General features: G+C 39.6%; 1 protein-coding gene across 1 annotated transcript; it reads right to left on the bottom strand.

Moving 5' to 3' along the window:
• Positions 1 to 7,942: 7,942 nt before the first annotated feature.
• On the bottom strand, positions 7,943 to 16,673 carry LOC121607205 (ephrin-B2a-like). The gene is made up of 5 exons (XM_041937922.1): positions 16,474 to 16,673; positions 15,368 to 15,651; positions 14,183 to 14,275; positions 11,085 to 11,201; positions 7,943 to 9,537 (listed from the first exon to the last, which is right to left on the bottom strand). The coding sequence occupies exons 1-5, from the start codon at positions 16,578 to 16,580 to the stop codon at positions 9,146 to 9,148; spliced, it is 993 nt and encodes a 330-aa protein (XP_041793856.1). The 5' UTR covers positions 16,581 to 16,673; the 3' UTR covers positions 7,943 to 9,145.
• Positions 16,674 to 17,461: the final 788 nt, after the last annotated feature.

The following is a 17,461-nucleotide window of genomic DNA, read 5'->3' as shown; positions in this document are numbered from 1 at the left end:
TTTAACTCACACACCACTGCACTCGAGACTAAGCAACAAATTAACCAGATTTACAAACTTACTTTTCAAATATCGGACTAGCATATTTATACAAACTCGAGGGTTGTTATTAGGAGGCCATATTTTTTTCAACTAGTTGCTAAAGCGCAGCGGAGAAAGCTCCGGACAGCTTTTCAAATCTCCCTCATTCCCTCAATGGTGGAGCAGAGGGGGCTGCCATGCGCCTCACGTTACACTGTTTTCATCGCAAGCATATCATTTATGTGTTAATGTTTAGATATCCCCGCCAACATGATATTAAGACACGTAAAACAGGCGCAAAACACACCGTTCGAGATTTCATTCACCAAAACAGAGATAAAAAAATAAGCCAAAACCCGACTTCCTTGCCGATAAACATGCGCTCGGTAGACACTCACCAGCCGAAATCCACCATCTTCGCTCACTTGCTTGGGCTGCCGTGTAGTCTCTTACCGACAAAAGAGAGAAATAAATACGTAACTAATCCGAAAACTTTTCTACCTGAGGACAAAACCGAAACATAAAGTGAAATCCGAGCCGATTGCGAGTCAATTTGCAGCCCAGATACGATGGTTAAAAATGATTGCGGGGTTAGGAAAGTGGCGCGAAGGCGACCAGTTGGTAACCATGTGGGTGAATGAAGGGCGGCTCCCACTGAACGTAAATATCTAGCTACAACCCCCAACTCTCCCTATTAGCATACATAAACTACGGTACTTCCGACCCACATCTCCAACCAAACAGCCTCCACCTCTCCCAGAGAAGGAGAGGCAAACAAACAGGGATCAATGCGGTTTTTAACATCCTGTAATATGTAAAAAAAAATATATATATATATATATATGCATGCATAACGGGAAACAGCGTTCTCAGCCATACAGTTAGGCCATTAAAGTTTTGCATAATAATGAAAAGATATATGATTTTAAACCATGGACTCCGTTTCCATCTTAATCAAAAATAATGGCGCTGAGTAGTAAAACTGCTCTATAAAATGACCACATTTCGTTCTTTAGGTGCCCTCTTTGTTCGATTCACTACAAAATTAAAACGACTAATTAACCTGTTGCTGCTCCACAACACATTATAATCAGCCAACACTGCGTTATTTTCACATGTATCGATCTGTAACTCATATATATATAAATTAGTTAAATTTTTTTCGGCCTCAATACAAAGAAATAATGAAGGAAACCTGATGTTTTCAAGCAAGTTTTACATAGTTTTGTAAATTCTAGGCTAATTCAAGCCACCTTTAAAGAGGCAATGATATACTTAATGTGGTCAGTGATACTCTTGTATACTTAGTTTGCTCTAGAAGACATGAACACGTTTGTGTAATCTAAATCAAAATAACCAAATATATTTGTATGTGTAAAACTCTAAATCTAAAATCTAAATTTTAAGTTTATTAAGTACATCATGAACCCAGGGTCTGTGAGATTAATAAAGTCTTACCTTATCTTAAAGGTCTATTAAGTGTTTTTTTCCCCAGGGAAAATAAACTTTACCATTTATTAAGTCTTTGAACAAAATGCCTTACTGGACAAAGAAACGTTATTCAGTTCATTACAGTGATATCAGACCACAGTTGATTCTCTAGCTTGTGAAGTTGTTTATTAGTATTTTAAAGTTATTTATAGTGAGACAACAATGAGTTTTCGATTGGAATCCAAATCATCTGGGAACTTTACTTAATTAGTTTTGAGAAATACTTCAACAGAAACTCCACAAAAATTGTGAATAGAGTTTTACAAAAATGAACCCCAATAAATGATGGAAACACTTGTAACTGAAATAATAATAATAATCTGTGGACCAGATAAGTGAAATGAAACGGATAAAGAAGTTTTTTAATTAAATTTAAACAGTTGTTTTAAGTTACTGAAACAGTTTTTAACATTAGTTTATGAGTAATAGTTTTGCACATTGCCAAAAGACAAAATGCACTAGTACCTCTCTTACATTACAACCCAATGAAAACTACAGATATTGGCTTTTTGAACTGTGAAAAGTTGTAGTAATCAACATTTATTAGGTTTATAAAATGTGTAGGTTTCTCTTTGAAATGAATCAAAATACCTGGAACATTTCTTTCCCACAGAGAGCTCATGCCCTGCTCTGCTTTCCACTCATATTTAAAACAAAACAGCTGCATGTTGTGGACATTTTACATCCAAAGGCACAAACCATCAAACCACAACAGATGAGCAGTCGAGTACTGCAACAAATCCGGGGCCCCCAGACAGGATCTAGGGCCCAGAGTCAACACTCCACACTTTTTCTACATCCTCTTTCAAGTAACATCTCTATGAACACTTTCACATGGGATTTATCTCAATGTGTCAAATCAAAGAATTAATAAAATACTTCACAGTGAGATACAAATCATAGATCAATACAAGCCTCTGATACACATGTCAGATGCTTGCTGTACTCTGCAAAGCTGACTCTGCATGTAACAATGCCTTGTGCACAGAGATAACCCCCCAAACCTACATGTTTTTTATTTTCTAATATGTTTATAATGGCATGACCATGACTTTGAATTTGCACATTGACCGTAAGACTTACAGTTACTGAAAAGCTTGAAAATCATTGCAAAAGTTGACATGATTTCGGTCGATTTCAAAAGCTTAAAATGAATAAAATGCATGCCTGAAAAGGCATAGCGCTCACATTTTGCTCCATTCACACATGGAAATGGTACAAAGATTTACTGAACTACTCTTTAATATACTTTTGTGGTGCTTTTTTGTGGTGTATTTCTATTTTATTTAAACTTCCACTTCACTACATTTCAGAGGGAATTATTGTACTTTTATCTGCCAGTTACTTTCAAATCAAGGTTTTACATTGAAAAACACAATCACAATACAAAATCCCTCATTCTCTTATGTTTCAGATGTATATGAGTTGCACGCTGTTACAATAAACAGACATTTACCCTCTAAACTTCTCACATCTCATTCAAATAATTCTTCAAGGCCTAAAGAGGCAAAATTATCCAATATATTCTTTTTTTTTATTTTACATTGCTGAATTGATACTTTTACTCAAGTAAAGGTTTTCAGTACTTTTTCCACCACTGAAAAGCTGCTGGCATTTGTTCCCCCCTGCTGCTTTAAGAACAAGTAAAATAAAATCCCTCCAATGATGTTTTGTTCACAACACACAAAGATGTAAATGCAGTTAAGTAAATAATAAAGAGGTGTTTTTTAGTACATTTTTCTTGGAGTTTAATCACAAAGGAACAAGGGAGGATCCCTTCAACACTGGACTCTTCCAAATTCATTACCACCTCCACCCCCTTCCAATGCAACCTTCGGGTAGTTAAGAGGTTTGGTGAAATGCAGAAAGGGGTTTTCACCTTTCAGGGTTTGGAATTACAACAACTCATTGTCATTGGTAAAATGCTGTGCTGACGTCACACAAATTTGAGTTTCTCCATAAGATGCTTCCTTATCTTTTGAAGAGTGTACAGTCTGCTGATGACCTTCAGTTCTCTCTTTATCATCTGTTGAAATCCTGTGAATTGTCATAAACATGTGTGTGATACAGTATAGTAGCTGGCCAGCAGAGGGAACTAGCAAACTAAATACTGTACAACGTGTACAATGACATGATTGCTCTTTAACTGTAAGAGGAAGCACGAACTTCCCCATCACTGGATTTTCTGCTGTGTTTTTTTAACCTCTCTTATGCGACCCACTGAGTTTCATAGAGGAAATAGGAAGTATCTCCAGCAGCTCATTGATAGTTTTAACTTTACTGTGGAATTATTGAACTGAAATCTCTTGTTTGTGCCTGGATGTTGCTGTAAATCACCCTCAGTAAGAAAGTCTCCGCAGGGGTAGTATCCTTTTAAATAAAAGCTGTGTTTAATTTGAGATTTTTATGCTCTCTCCTCCAACTGACCAGCAACTTTTCACCCTAATACCAGAGTGTCTGTTGTTCTCCATTTCTCTGGGCACACTGTGGGAGTGGGAGCGCTCAGTCATGACCCCCAACCCCCCACACAAAGCCAGTGGTGGGGCTAGTTCCTCTGCATATGGAAGTGAGGTGGGGGGTGGGTGGACGCAGGGAGGTCGCAGACTTCACATCGTCCCATGGGGTCAGATAAAAGCTTACGGCTCTCCTTGGTAGACCTCCCCCCTCCTTTTAAAGCTCAGTGCTCTCTGCACAAATGATAGCTGAAGATCTATGCACTGGCACCAGAGCAGGTGCAAAAGCATTTGAGGACAATTTACAGAAGATGCTTATATTATTTGGTGTAAAGATAAATGAAAAGCAGTCCATAGACAATGCGACACATGCAGGCATGAAATCATTTTGTTCTTTCCAAATGATGAAACTGAGCAGAGAAAAGACGCTCCAGCTCACTTAAAACACAATGCTGGAAGCACATGATATCTGAGCTTGTACTTGAGATCCAAAACATCTATTCTGATGGCGCTCCACTTCTTCCCCCTTTTTTCTGAAATGGCCTACCATATCCAAGCCCCTCCCACGACAGGGGCCATGAGCCTGGGGTCTCTGTTTTTGTTCTTCCTATAGAAGCCCAGCCACCATTGTCTCCATGTGACCCAGAGGTCAACTGAACTCACCTCGCCTGACCACAGCCCATTCAGCTGTGAAGCTTCACATAGGACAAAAACATCTCACAGGAGCAAGGATCACTTCAAGTGAGGGGGTGGGAAACACACACACATATGCACACAGACAGCAAACACACTCTGCGGTGTTTTAGAGCCATAAGACAATTTGTGTGTTATATTGTTTTTGAACAATGTAGCAAGACCCCAGAGCCATATACGAGTAGTTCAGAGAGATCAGACATTCAGTTTCAAAGATTTGGAGGAATAAGTGCAGTGTGGTTCAGTTCATTGTATAGTCAGGATAGTATGCGTTTCACTTTGAAGTCATTAAGAGTGGTATAAATTGCTCTAGACACGTTGGTCTATTAAATAAGTCAATTATAGAAAGTGGTAATGAAGTTATCTTTGACACATTTTCTGAATCTCCCTCAGATATTTTAAATGCATCTCCTGTCAGAGGGGAAATTGCATTTTGCCGCAGGTTAAGAATGAGGCCATGTAGCTCTTTATTAAACTTCATACTGCTTCACCGATCAACTCGGCATTGGGGTGGATGATGCCGTCTTCTACCTCCTACATAGAGCGATCTCTCACGTGGAAAAAGCTGGGAGCACTGTGAGAATCACATTATTTGATTTCCCAAGTGCCTTCAATGCCATACAGCCCATGCTTCTGAGGGAGCGCACAAGGGTGCACCACCACCTCACCACATGGATCATGGACCGCCTCACCAACTGACCACAGTATGCAGGACTGTGAGTTTGACATGGTTGTCTGCAGCACAGGGGCTCTGCAGGGACTGGTCCTGGCTGCCCTCTTCTTCACCCTCCACACTACAGACTTCAACTGCCACCTGCAAAAGTTCTCTGCAGACTGACAATAGAAATACAATATGTTTGAAATGTCACAGCAAACTGTACCTACTGAGGAGACTCATGTCTTTTGGTGCCCAGGGGGCACTCCTGAGGACATTTTTGACTTCTGTGGAAGTGGTGGGAGTAACAAGGATGATGGCTAAGCTATCGTCCCTGATGGAGAATAAGTCCCACCCCATGCAGGATATTCTGACAGCACTGGGCAGCTGCTTCAGTGACTGCTTCACCCACAGTGTGTGAAGGTACTGCAGGTCCTTCTTTCCTGCTGCTGCCAGACTTTACAATCAACACTTCTCCCTGTAGACCACACACACCAAAACGGACAAATTCACTCATGTGCAATATCAGTGTGTACCAAACTGCAATATCGATATATGTGCAATAAAGTGAATTCTACTACTGTTTTACTAATACTTTTTTTCGTATTGATCATTACCTGCTTTTTTTACCATTGCTTCTTACTATTGCACGATCCTCGTTGCTGCTGTAACACTGCAAAGTTCCCCATTGTGGCATCAATAAAAGATCATCTTATCTTAACTCTTATCTTACTGTATAGTGAGCTGCAGGCCACAAAGAGAAGTAGTGCACAATTCACTTCAGTGATTTCCTACAATCATTTTCCTGTTTAACTTTAGCTGAGTAGTGTCGTTGTTTGATGCGCAGAGCACATGTCCTGAAGATCCTCCAGTCTGGCATCTTGCTTTCAGAGGCAACAGTGTCCCCGGTGGAGAGGAAGCTCATGGAAGCTGACAGGTTGAAAATGTGCGGCATGATGTGGCTGAAGGAGCATGAAACATGTTCACCCATGGATGCTGTGCACAGCGCCACAGGAGAGACTGAGAAACGATTAAATGATGAGTGTTAGTATGCAAAAAAAAGGGGGAAAAAAGATTTATATTACCTTTACAGCTAGTTTAATAGCTTTTCGGCAGATTACACACGACCTGTAAAGATGACACTGCAGCTGTCAAACATGTTCATGAGGGTCAGAGAAAGAAATAAAAGAATCAGTCTGAGATTTTTGTGCACAGACAGTACAACTTCTGTTCTAGCAGAGAGAAGATTACTATTGTGACAGTACAGACTGAGAGGCTACAAAATGCACCCCAGAACCTTCCTGTTAATAACCTAATAAGAGGTGGTGAAAACCTCCTCATGGTGCTGTTTACTGTAGAATGACAGTCACGATCCCTTGAGCACCATTAAGTAATGAGGAGTCATGCTCCTCTGAGCAGCATCTACCCACCCAAAATCATTCAGAAAACTGTTCAGAGTGTAAAATTAGTTTCAAATCAACTACAGCTGAAATACAGAAAAACACTCAAAAGTTTGAAATCACCTGTCATGTTGATGTTTTTCTTCTTTCCTTCAGTAACAGCTATTCTAACATAGATCAAACAGTATAATTCAGACACCAAATGTATTAGTGAAATGTGAAACAGGTCCATGTCACCACAGTGTTGCCTGACAGGGGAGAATACTGTTGTAACCATTTTTTTGATGATTGACTTTGTTTGTGACCCCAGATCATTACTGAACCACAATGGTGCCTTCACTGTTTTCTCAGTGGTTAGATTGAATAAATTTAAACTGTGATTTGTCCAGCTGAAATTCTGTGATCCAGCTCCAACCACGCTAACCCTGCACCAACCTATTTTGAAGCTTTAAGAAAAGCTTTGGTAAAGCAAAGCGCCTGTTAATTCCAGCCTGTTATAGACATTATTGCGACACTGAAACAGAAACCAGGTCCAATTAAAATCTGCACAGATTTTGATGCTAAGCTTCCAGTATTCTTTTATCAGTGCCAGCTGATTTCTTATATTCTTATTTTAACTATTGCTCCGAGATATTTTTGTCTCTTTCTGCTCTTTCAAAATCAGTCTGCTCGAACCATTGTACAGTGTTTGTTCATGACTTCTCTTTGCAAACCACACTTAGTAATTTTGTTACCACAAGGAGGGCTGATGGGGCACGCTGTGATTTATCACCGGTCTACTCTGATTCAAACTTTCATTTAATCATTTTCTTCTCGTCATTTGAAGGATAAAGCATCACTTTCATTGTTGCTCTTTGAGGTTTTGGAAAGTAGAGAGGAGACAGACACTGAAGAAGAGACGACTGACAAGCTGTTGTGCAGTTATTAAACGTTCACACCTTTTACCATTCCCATGTTGAGTAATTACATCGTTTAAGCATGGCCTCCTGGTTCTATGCATAACGCTGCTTAAAATAATTCTATTTAAATCAAAGATGACACAAAATCAAATGAAAGCAGTCCGGACCAGAAAGATTAAGTGTGGTATCCCTTGAAGTGGTTTTATTTTGGTAAAAGCCACAAAATCATTATTTTCATTTCACTGAACAGCATTTCAAACAAACTTGACACAATTCAGTTGAGATAAAGTCATATTCAAGTCCTCGCAAATTTAGTTCGTTGGAGTGCACCATCAATCTTTTCTCAGATTTATCAATAAATTAAATTTAATTAACATTTACTGTACAAATGAAGCTGCCACAGTGGCAGTGAGGATTTCTCCTATTTGAAACATAAAACCATTTTAAAAAATTGGCATTCTCCCGTGGTGGTAGAAGTATTTAGATACTTTACTTAAGTAAAAGTACCAATACAATACTTTAAAATACTCCATTACAAGTAAAAGTCCTGCCATCAAAATAAATGTATGTGGGTATATGTAGCAGGAAAATGCAAAGTAAAGGATTTCAATGTAGAGAAAAAATAGTGTAACGCTGTTCTGATTATTGTGGATTAATCTGCTGATTATTTTCCTGATCAATCCGTTTGTTTGGTTTGTAAAATGGAAGAAAATAGTGAGAAATGCATCAAAATCAAGCAGAGCTTTAATGACGGCTTCAAATATTTGGTCCAACAAACAGTTCAAACCTCAATCAGATCCTGCTGGAAACCGAAGACATATTCGTGTTGTTATGTCTAACTTCAGGCAATTCAAAGCACGCGTCACTTGTTTTTACATGTGTTGCACTTAAGGTCTTGATCTATATATTCTGTTTTTCTGTCGTGTGTGCAGCCAAAGATGAGGAGCTGCTATCGCCGTGGCAGCCCCTCATCTTAACAGCTAACCTAACTAACAGCGATCCAAATGAAGGATGAGAATAAGAACCCTCAAAATGATTCAGTCTGCCAAAGAGGAAAAGCAGCAAATTGTCACAAACCTTGAAGCGTTTCAGCTTCTTTCTGCATGAAAAATAACTTGAACAGTGAATAAGTTATCAGAACAGTCTCTGATCTTTTTTGGGGGGGATATTTTACTAATCAACTAACTAAATACCCACAAATTGTATTTACTGTCGTGTAGTTCAGTTTCTTACAATGCATCATATCCCTAAAGTTCTTCATAGGTTTTGTGTGTAAATGCAGCAGGAGTATAAGGTGCCATGAAATGGAAATACTTAAGTAAAGTACGGATACTTCAAAATTGTACTTAAGTACAGTACTTGAGCAAATGTACTTATTTACAATCCACCACAGGTATTTGCTGCTTGCATCCACACGAATTGAACACAATTGCTGGTGCGTTTTGACACATCAGCTTCCTCTCAGATGGTCTCTTCAATATATCAAGAAAAATGGTCATTGATTGTAGTAGTGTGTCCCCGACAGAGCAATCATTAGACTTTGTAGTAGATGTTGGTGGGACTCTGGGGTGTTATCTCCTGAACTATGTACACTGGGGGCCCGTAGTCTCTGCTCACACGCTCATAATGACGGCAGATCATGCTGTCAGACGCCCGCAGAGGAAGCACAACATCGCTGAGGTCCGAGCCGTTGTTCTCGCTGCTGATGCTGTCCCGCTTCGGCACAGCCAAAGTGTTGAGGGACACGGAGGCAGACTGCTGGTTATCTGGGACACAGCGACGGCGATGGTACCTCCACAGCACGGCCAGCAGAATCACGATGACCAGCAGGAGGATCACACAGCCGGAGACAACCCACATGAACAGTCCTGGCTCAGAGCCACCGCTGCCACTGGGGTTTGTTTGTCCTGTTTCTGAGCCTGTGTCTGTCGTGAGGAACAGCGGAGAGGCGGGAAAAAGCAGAGAGAAACTGAGATGAAAGAGTGAATCAGGCCACGGAGATAAAACACCCAGTTTATTCTCTGGTACAGTGTGATCAGTGTGTGTTAACATGAAAAACTTTGGTCAGAACTAACCTTTAGTTTCTCACTGTTAAACAGCCTGGTGACTTTCTGTGGCACTGAATGGCCACCAAGCACAAGCAGTGTCCCAGATCTATACCTCACTCTCTCTCCATGGCGTAGCATATAAGTAGTATATAAGTGCACTGTTTTAGCAGTTAGTATACAAAAAATAAACATACTTTGGAAATGATGCAGTATGTGTGATCTCAGTTGTCAATCAAAGTGCAACTTTGGAAAGCTACAGACGATTAAACCTCACAAATAGACATCGAAATGTTTTTGCCAAGATTGAATACTTTTCCTTTTGTTTTCCAAGATTTTTTTGAAGCTGTTTCACCACCGCCGACAATTTATTTTAATTCTTTTCAGCTGTGAGCTGCTCCATTTCGTCTGCGCATTGCATTGTGGGGGAATTGTTTCTATCAACAGCAAAAAGAAAAAAAGACTGAATTTAGTCTGCATGCTGTCTGGTTGGAGTGTATTTTATTTTGTCTCAATTTTCTAAAAACCTGCTTAGAACCAGTATGTTTGGATTTGGGACAAAGCTCTTCAGTAGATCAGCACGTGTACAATTTATATAGACTTTTCCACATGCAGATTCATAGGATGCCTTTGATGTAAGAGGTAAGCTGAAATCCAAACATATACACCTGTGAAGGAAAACACTACACTAATGTTTTTTTGCATGTTTGTGCCGCTTTACCTCAAATTATGACAGCCATCTAAGACATACTTTAAAAGATTAATTAAAAACACAAAGTGAGGCTCAAGGATAAGTCTGGTTATATTCTCATTGTTTCTTATTGTGAAGAGATCCCCTGAAATGACTAAAACCAACAATGAACTGATCCCATTAACAAGAATCATCTGAGTAGACAAAGCCTGATTTATCCTAATCCTGTGTGCTAAAGAGCTCTATAGTTTTCCATAAACTATTAATACACATCCATGAGCCACATTGTTGCACTCAGTGACATGTTTCTTAATTAGAATGGATCTGGGCATTTATTCTGAGTTGATACCACAGACCTGCTGCAGTAAATAGTCACTCAAACAACAAATTCATGGCTTAAAATACTCCTCAAAAAACACTCTGTTGACTCTGTTTGAGCAACAATTACCAAAAACTACAACATTTAAATTATAGTATGTATTTTTGATCTGTTCTGTGAAGATTTAGATCTTCAAGAGGACATAATGGGCTTATCGCTGAGAACCACAGACGGAAAAACTAACATGTTGTTTTTGTTTTTTTCATGGAATTTGTTGACAATAACAAAAATGCAGACTAACAGCAGCTTTTCCTTGAAGAACTTACTTTGTAGTTTACAGGCTAACATAATTAACTGTAAAGATTGTAATTATGTGTGTCAAAGCACTAACATAATATTTTTGCTTTGTCTTCATACCAGTTTCATTTTTTATATCCCCTTCTGTCCTCGGGGGGTCCTTGGCCTTGGACTTTGGGCGTGTGGGTGGGAATCGGGTTGGAGACTCCTGGAGTGTTGAAGGTGGATCTGAGGAGCCTGGAATATAAAGCAGGACAGTTGACATAAAATCACAACATAAGGCCATTAGCGGCACACCTCTTCTTCATTTTCACTGCATGGTGTTTCGTCATCCCTGCGTAGGTGGGGTTACGAAGTCAGAAGGGTCCTATTGTAGCAACTGGTGAATCATTAGTGACTCAGAGTCTGAATCAAAAAAAGAAGCATTTGGGGTTTTTTTTGGCTGAATATTTTTGTGCCATCCAGGTAAAAAAGCATCACAGAAGAAGAAGAAAAAACATTTTCTGAGCTAATTAGACCACAAGAGTTTTGTTCCGAGTCTGTGACTGTTTTTCGGTTGACTAGAAAAACACTCACTAATGTTTTCACTTTCTCCAACAACACACTCATAACTGAATGCAGCCAATTCAAATTTTTCTCTGGAGTCTTGTGTAACTATGTGATTTTGGCCAGGTCTCTCTGGTAAAAGAGAATAAAGATATCTCAAGACACTTCCTGGTTAAATAAAGGTTAAATTGAAATTCAAAAAATGGAAAAACAAAAACCCTGCGATGTGTGAGCATAAAGTTTGGCCGTGTGTTCAAGTACGTTTATGGCATTTATCATGCACAGAGAATTGCATTATGGGAACTGCAGGCTAAAATATTTTAGCAGCTTGGCCCTTGCTAGGGACTAAGAGTCAGGATTTCAGAGACTCTGCTGCTTGAAATTTTTTCTTGGATCTCCATGACCCTGGTGCTCTAACAGTGGTGGGAAGTACATTCATTAAAGTACTGTACTAAAGTACAGTTTTGCTAAACTTGTACTGTATTTTGAGTATTTCCATTGTATGCCACTTTATACTTCTACTAGTACTCTCTACTCCACTACATGTACATTACAGCTATTACTAGTTACTTTTCACACCAAGATTTGACATGAATAAAAATATGATAAGCTATAAAATACAACACATTGTTAAAGATCAAGCAGCAGTTTCCAACTTTTTTTCCTTGTGAGTCATTGCAAAGCAGCTGTGTGTACAGCTGGGCCCCCGTCACACACTACAATACGTTGTTAGCAGTTCCACCAAAGAGACATTTCCCTCTAAACTTCTCAGATGGTTTCATTTAAACAACAATTCGTGGCCCAAAGAGATAAAATGACTTAATAGTTCACAAAACAAGTCCAAAACCTTAAAGATTTGTGCAGCAGAACTTTGTTCTTCTCTCCTCTCCCATTAATCATATCATGACCCCTCAAATGTATCCTGTGACCCTTTGAGGGGGCCCGACCCCTCGGTTGGGAACCACTGAAACAAGTACTTTTACTTTGACTTCACTTTGGTACATCATGCTGATAATATTTGTTTACTGTTACTTAAGTAGGATATTTCAGGGCTTTTACTTGTAATGCAGCATTTTTACACAGCTCTAGCTTAAGTAAAAGATCTAAACACTTCTTACGCCATCGCTTTTTAAATCTCTCACAAGTCCTTCAGTTTTATGGAACACTAAACTGCTGGAGGGCCTCTTCAAGTAGAGGGAGTTCGAAGGAAAATATTGAGGCCTGGAAAAACCAACATGAACAACACGTCAAAAATCACAGAAGAGCTGCAGGGATTCATTTACCTGCACAGATCTACATGATCTTCTTTGTGCAAATGACAAGGAAATCTGAGCAGTACATGAACACTTTGGCCTTTGACTAAACCGTGGATAACATAAAATCAGAACTTCCCTCTCAAGAGATTTCATTCAGGACTTTTATCAACTCATTTCATTTCATTTAATGATAATTGACTCATTTTTATATATACATATATATCTTCAACTTTAGTCTTTTACGTTTTGTTCATTTTTGTTTTTTAGCATTCACCCACGGTTGGTGATCATTTAATTTCACAACACATTTAGCATGAATGTACAGATAAATAAATGTGCACATTTAAATCTAAACAGAAAAGTTGTGAACACAAAACAGGAAACTGTAATGACTCCCAAACCGGCTGACAGGACTTTCAATATATATAGAGATGAACATGAGATTCTGACTACATCTGGGTTATTAATGTTCGCTGTTGCTGATAAAAGGTTTGTTTACATAGTGCTTGTAAACACAGCCAGAAAACAGCCCCATATTTTCAGTTCTGATCACTTGAGAAACACACAAGATGCTGATTTTTCATCTCTAATCCAAACCTTTGAATAATTTATGCGAATAATACTTCACATTGCTGAGGTCAAAAAATTACATTTCGGGGCTTTAACTGACTTAGCTTTTAAAGCTTTTAGCAACACACACATAAACACAGCATCTGTTTAATGCGTGTGATTCTGCGCAGCTCAATGGCACACCAACACACAACACATGCACAAACATGTATGCTGCAAATGCTTGGTTCCTCATATACTATTTAAGGTTACTTGCATGTTGAAGAGACACATAACACGACTATAACAGGGGACTGATTGTGTAAGAAATAAAAAACAATATGTTTCTGTATGAATATTGTATCATAGAGTGATTTATCCTCAGGACATTTAAAGTAATGGCAGTGAATATATTCAGAATCTGCTTTATTAAATTTTAATGTATGTGTTAAGAGCACAAAAAGAGATATATATATATATATATATATATATAAAAGGACCATTGGCTATTCTGATGTTAATGCAGGGGGCGGGGGGAAGGGGGGAAGGGGGTTATTGGCTGCCAGAGCCAGTCCAAATGATCACATGCAAGATAATACTGATGGCCCTAAGCTGCCAGTGGCTGGAATTAAGGATTTGAGATAATTCATCGGCAATCTCTCTTCAAAAGACTGAATAGATTGAGATTATCTGACCACTTAGTAACTCCAGAGAGGAAGCGATATTATTGCATTACTATAATAATAACGAGAAAGACACTATTGTTGTTACTGTTCCTCCAGTGTGGTTTGTCAGATAGCTGCGTGTCTCGCTCATTCACACATTCGGCTTGTCGCACACGCTGGCACACAAAAGCAAAGTACTTACTCTGGCCGACTCTCAGCACCAGCTTCATGGATTTGCTCCTGCACACCCCTCCATTAGTATTATCCAGACCTTGCAGAGAGCCTGCAGAAGTGGCTGATACACAGAGACAGGAGGCAAACGCAATTGTTTTTAAATGTTTTAGGTTTAGATTTCATGCGTTCATCATAACACAACGTGATCAAGCAGTTCATAGTTCCATTACGATGTCTTTGCAGACGGTTTAGCCAGTTGCCGAATATTGCATCACATAGGCAAGACAAGTCAGACACACATAGCACAAACTATAACGTTGCATAGATAATCAAACACACAAAACCCACAAAGATGCAACCAGGGCTTCACCAAATGATAATTCATTTTGTGGTGTCAGAAAAATTCTGTCTGATAAACAGTCTAAAAATCCAAAGGTATTTGGTTTACTATCACATAAAGACAAACAAAAGCACTCATATTTAGCATTTTTTTCATTCTAAATAACTTAAACTATTAACTGACTGTCAAAATAGTTGCTGATTAACTTTCTTGTTGAACTGACTAATCTCTTCAGCTCTTGGACAAAAAGTTTTGTCGTTAACTGAAACACATATCTGCGTACACAAACACACAGCAAGAACTCTTGTTCACCCCTGTCACACACACACACACATACACACAGACTTGTTAGCAGCATTTAGGTCAGATAACAACATCTCACAGGCCACAAGCCACGTTGCCATGAAAGCTCCCATCAAATCTGCCTGATGCTGTAAAAGCCTTGTGTGATTTGGGGCATGTAAGCCCTTGGAATCACACTGGCCTGCCAGAGCGAAGTGCGCTGTCAGAGCGCGGCGAGGTGGATGAGGCTACATGGTCAGACTTGCTCTCTATCTCATGCATCACTTGCCACTAAGATGCTGGTTTAACCGACAGCGGCCCAATAACGAGGCCACATTTTTTTGATTCTCACGCAAACTGACAAATCGGGAGGGAGCCGAGGACGACGGCTTCCTCCTCCTCCCAGGAGGAAAACAGAGAAAAGCACTGATTCAAGCATTGTTCCACCTGTAGGAACCAGCAGCTTGTGTCTCTGTTCCATTGATTTTGAAGCGTTGCACATGCTCATTGAGCACTGAGACGTGCACACGGCTTCACTCCGATATCTTTTCTGTGTGAACAGGAGCTGTGGGGTTGCACGCAGTGACTCACAGGTGATATAATAGTCCCTCCCCTTGAGGAACTCCAGACCCCACAGGTTGGGGCTGTACTCCTGGAACTTGAACGTGAACTTTACATCCCGGTGAGGTTTGTCACAGTTCAGCAGCGGTGTGTCCGTCTTGTCGATGGTGCAGCTCTCCATCTGACTTCGGGAGACCAGGTAGACTCTGTAGAACTCCTCCTTCCCTCCCGAGGAAGCATCTGCCCTGGGACACACAATGTCCATCTTGTCCCCAATCTGAGGATACAGGACCAGACCCTGACCTGGACTAAATCTGCGTGCGAGATGAAGTGAGAGAGGAGATGAGGCGTAAGACAGAGTGAAGCATCATTGTCTCATTCTTTGTTTGATCCAATGAGCTTTTCAACAAGGTCTCGTAGCTCTGGATGCTCTAAAAGCTCAAACATTTATTATCACATGAATTATCACAGAATAGACACACATCTTTAAAAAAGCACAAGGCGACAACTTCAAATGGCCTGTTTTGTGTGAAAACAAGCTGAAACCCGATGAAATTTCATTTTAAAGCTGAAATGATTAGTTGATGAATCGCTTGCAATTATTTCGATTATCTTTTGAGGCGTTTTTCAAGCAAAAAAACAAATAAAACTTGTTTCAGCTCCTCAGTTGTGAGGATTTCCTGCTTTTCGTCATCTGAGTTGGTAGTAAACAGAACACAGATCTGGGTTTTGGAGCGTTTGTCAAACAAAATAAGTAATTTGAAGGCAACATGTTTGATTCTCATGATTCTCACAATTTTCTGACAGTGTACAGATCAAAGTGAATCGAGAAAATAATCAGCAGATTAATTGATAGTGAAAATTATTGTTAGCTGAAGCTCTATTCTAATTTACAGTGATATGAAACCTCACATTGGAGAAGGTGGAAGCAGAAAATATTTGCCATAAATAGTTTCAGCTCTACATTACAGCTACTCGAGAGAAATATTAAAACTCTAGCGTCATGATTAGCTGTTAAATTGATGCATCTCGTCTGATTAACTTCATTAATTGGGTCACATTAAAATGACAACGCTGCCGCAGAAAGTTGCAGCCACGTCCTTCACCCCTCATGTGAAACTGCTCCATCCACTTACTTTGCGTTGGAGCTACTCCAGTGGATGGACTCCAGAGTGACGGCGCGACATGAGCAAACGATGGCCAGCAGGATCACGGCTCCACAGCTCCATGTGATTCTCCCCATCACAGGAATGAACGGCAGCTCCACCGCGGCTCAGTATCATAAAACAGGGTGAAAACAGGCGAAAAGCTGCTGCCTCTGCATGTCTCCGGCGGCTCCAGGTGCGCGCAGAGGACACATTCCTGAGAGAAATCCCACCAAGTTGCCAGTCTTCCTCCTGCACTTGCATGAAATGTTCCACATTGTGCGTAATTGGCTAGAAAATCAGTCGTGTGACGAAATCCATGTATGTAGGAACTGGGACTGTGTGAGTATAAAGTCATCAGCTGACCGGCCGGTCCGCCCACGTACCCGGCTCATGCGTAGGGGAGACCTGGGCTGGTTGGCACAGTTTTATTTCTCCCCACTCTCATTTTCTTCACATTAAGATAAACATCGATTAAAAAAACGCTTGATTCCTTATCGGAAACATTTGAGGTTGGTTTTGTCCTCCAAACATTTCAAAAATCAATTATTTAAAAAGAGAACATCATCATGAAAATCATGTTTTTTTCCCACCTCTAATCACTTTTTCTTTTTCTACTTTTCTCAGAGGCAATATGTATTGTGTAACTGTGAGCTAATTATTTATCATCAACTATTTAATTTACAGTGATAGACAGATAGTTTAACACAATTTTTAAAAAAGATGTATATTTTATTATGAATAATTAATTAATTAATTAATTGAACTTAACAAATATCGTACCAATCAAAGTTTGCTCATGCCGTCTCATCCCATGTTTTTTCTTTAACTTTTTATGTGAATATGTATATGAATATGTGTGTATATATATGAAATTGTGTGGTTAACAAAAGTTTTAAAGCAGAATTGCTTTATATGGAATTCTTCAAAGTAGCCACCTTTTGCCTTGATGCCAGCTTTGCCTTCATACTCTTTACCA

This window comes from Chelmon rostratus, chromosome 1 (assembly GCF_017976325.1).
Source record: "Chelmon rostratus isolate fCheRos1 chromosome 1, fCheRos1.pri, whole genome shotgun sequence".
Taxonomy (NCBI): domain Eukaryota; kingdom Metazoa; phylum Chordata; class Actinopteri; order Chaetodontiformes; family Chaetodontidae; genus Chelmon; species Chelmon rostratus.
Note: the sequence above shows the minus strand (reverse complement) of the source record. Positions and strands in the feature narration are given on the sequence as shown.

Bases quoted from the DNA above. Each gene is read 5' to 3' on its own strand.
- LOC121607205 (XM_041937922.1), bottom strand. From the start codon at position 16,580: ATGGGGAGAATCACATGGAGCTGTGGAGCCGTGATCCTGCTGGCCATC. The intron at 11,202-14,182 runs GTAAGTACTTTG...TTTATATTCCAG, and splicing joins GGTGCTGAGAGTCGGCCAGA to GCTCCTCAGATCCACCTTCA. The intron at 9,538-11,084 runs GTATGAAGACAA...TCCTCACGACAG, and splicing joins GGATATAAAAAATGAAACTG to ACACAGGCTCAGAAACAGGA.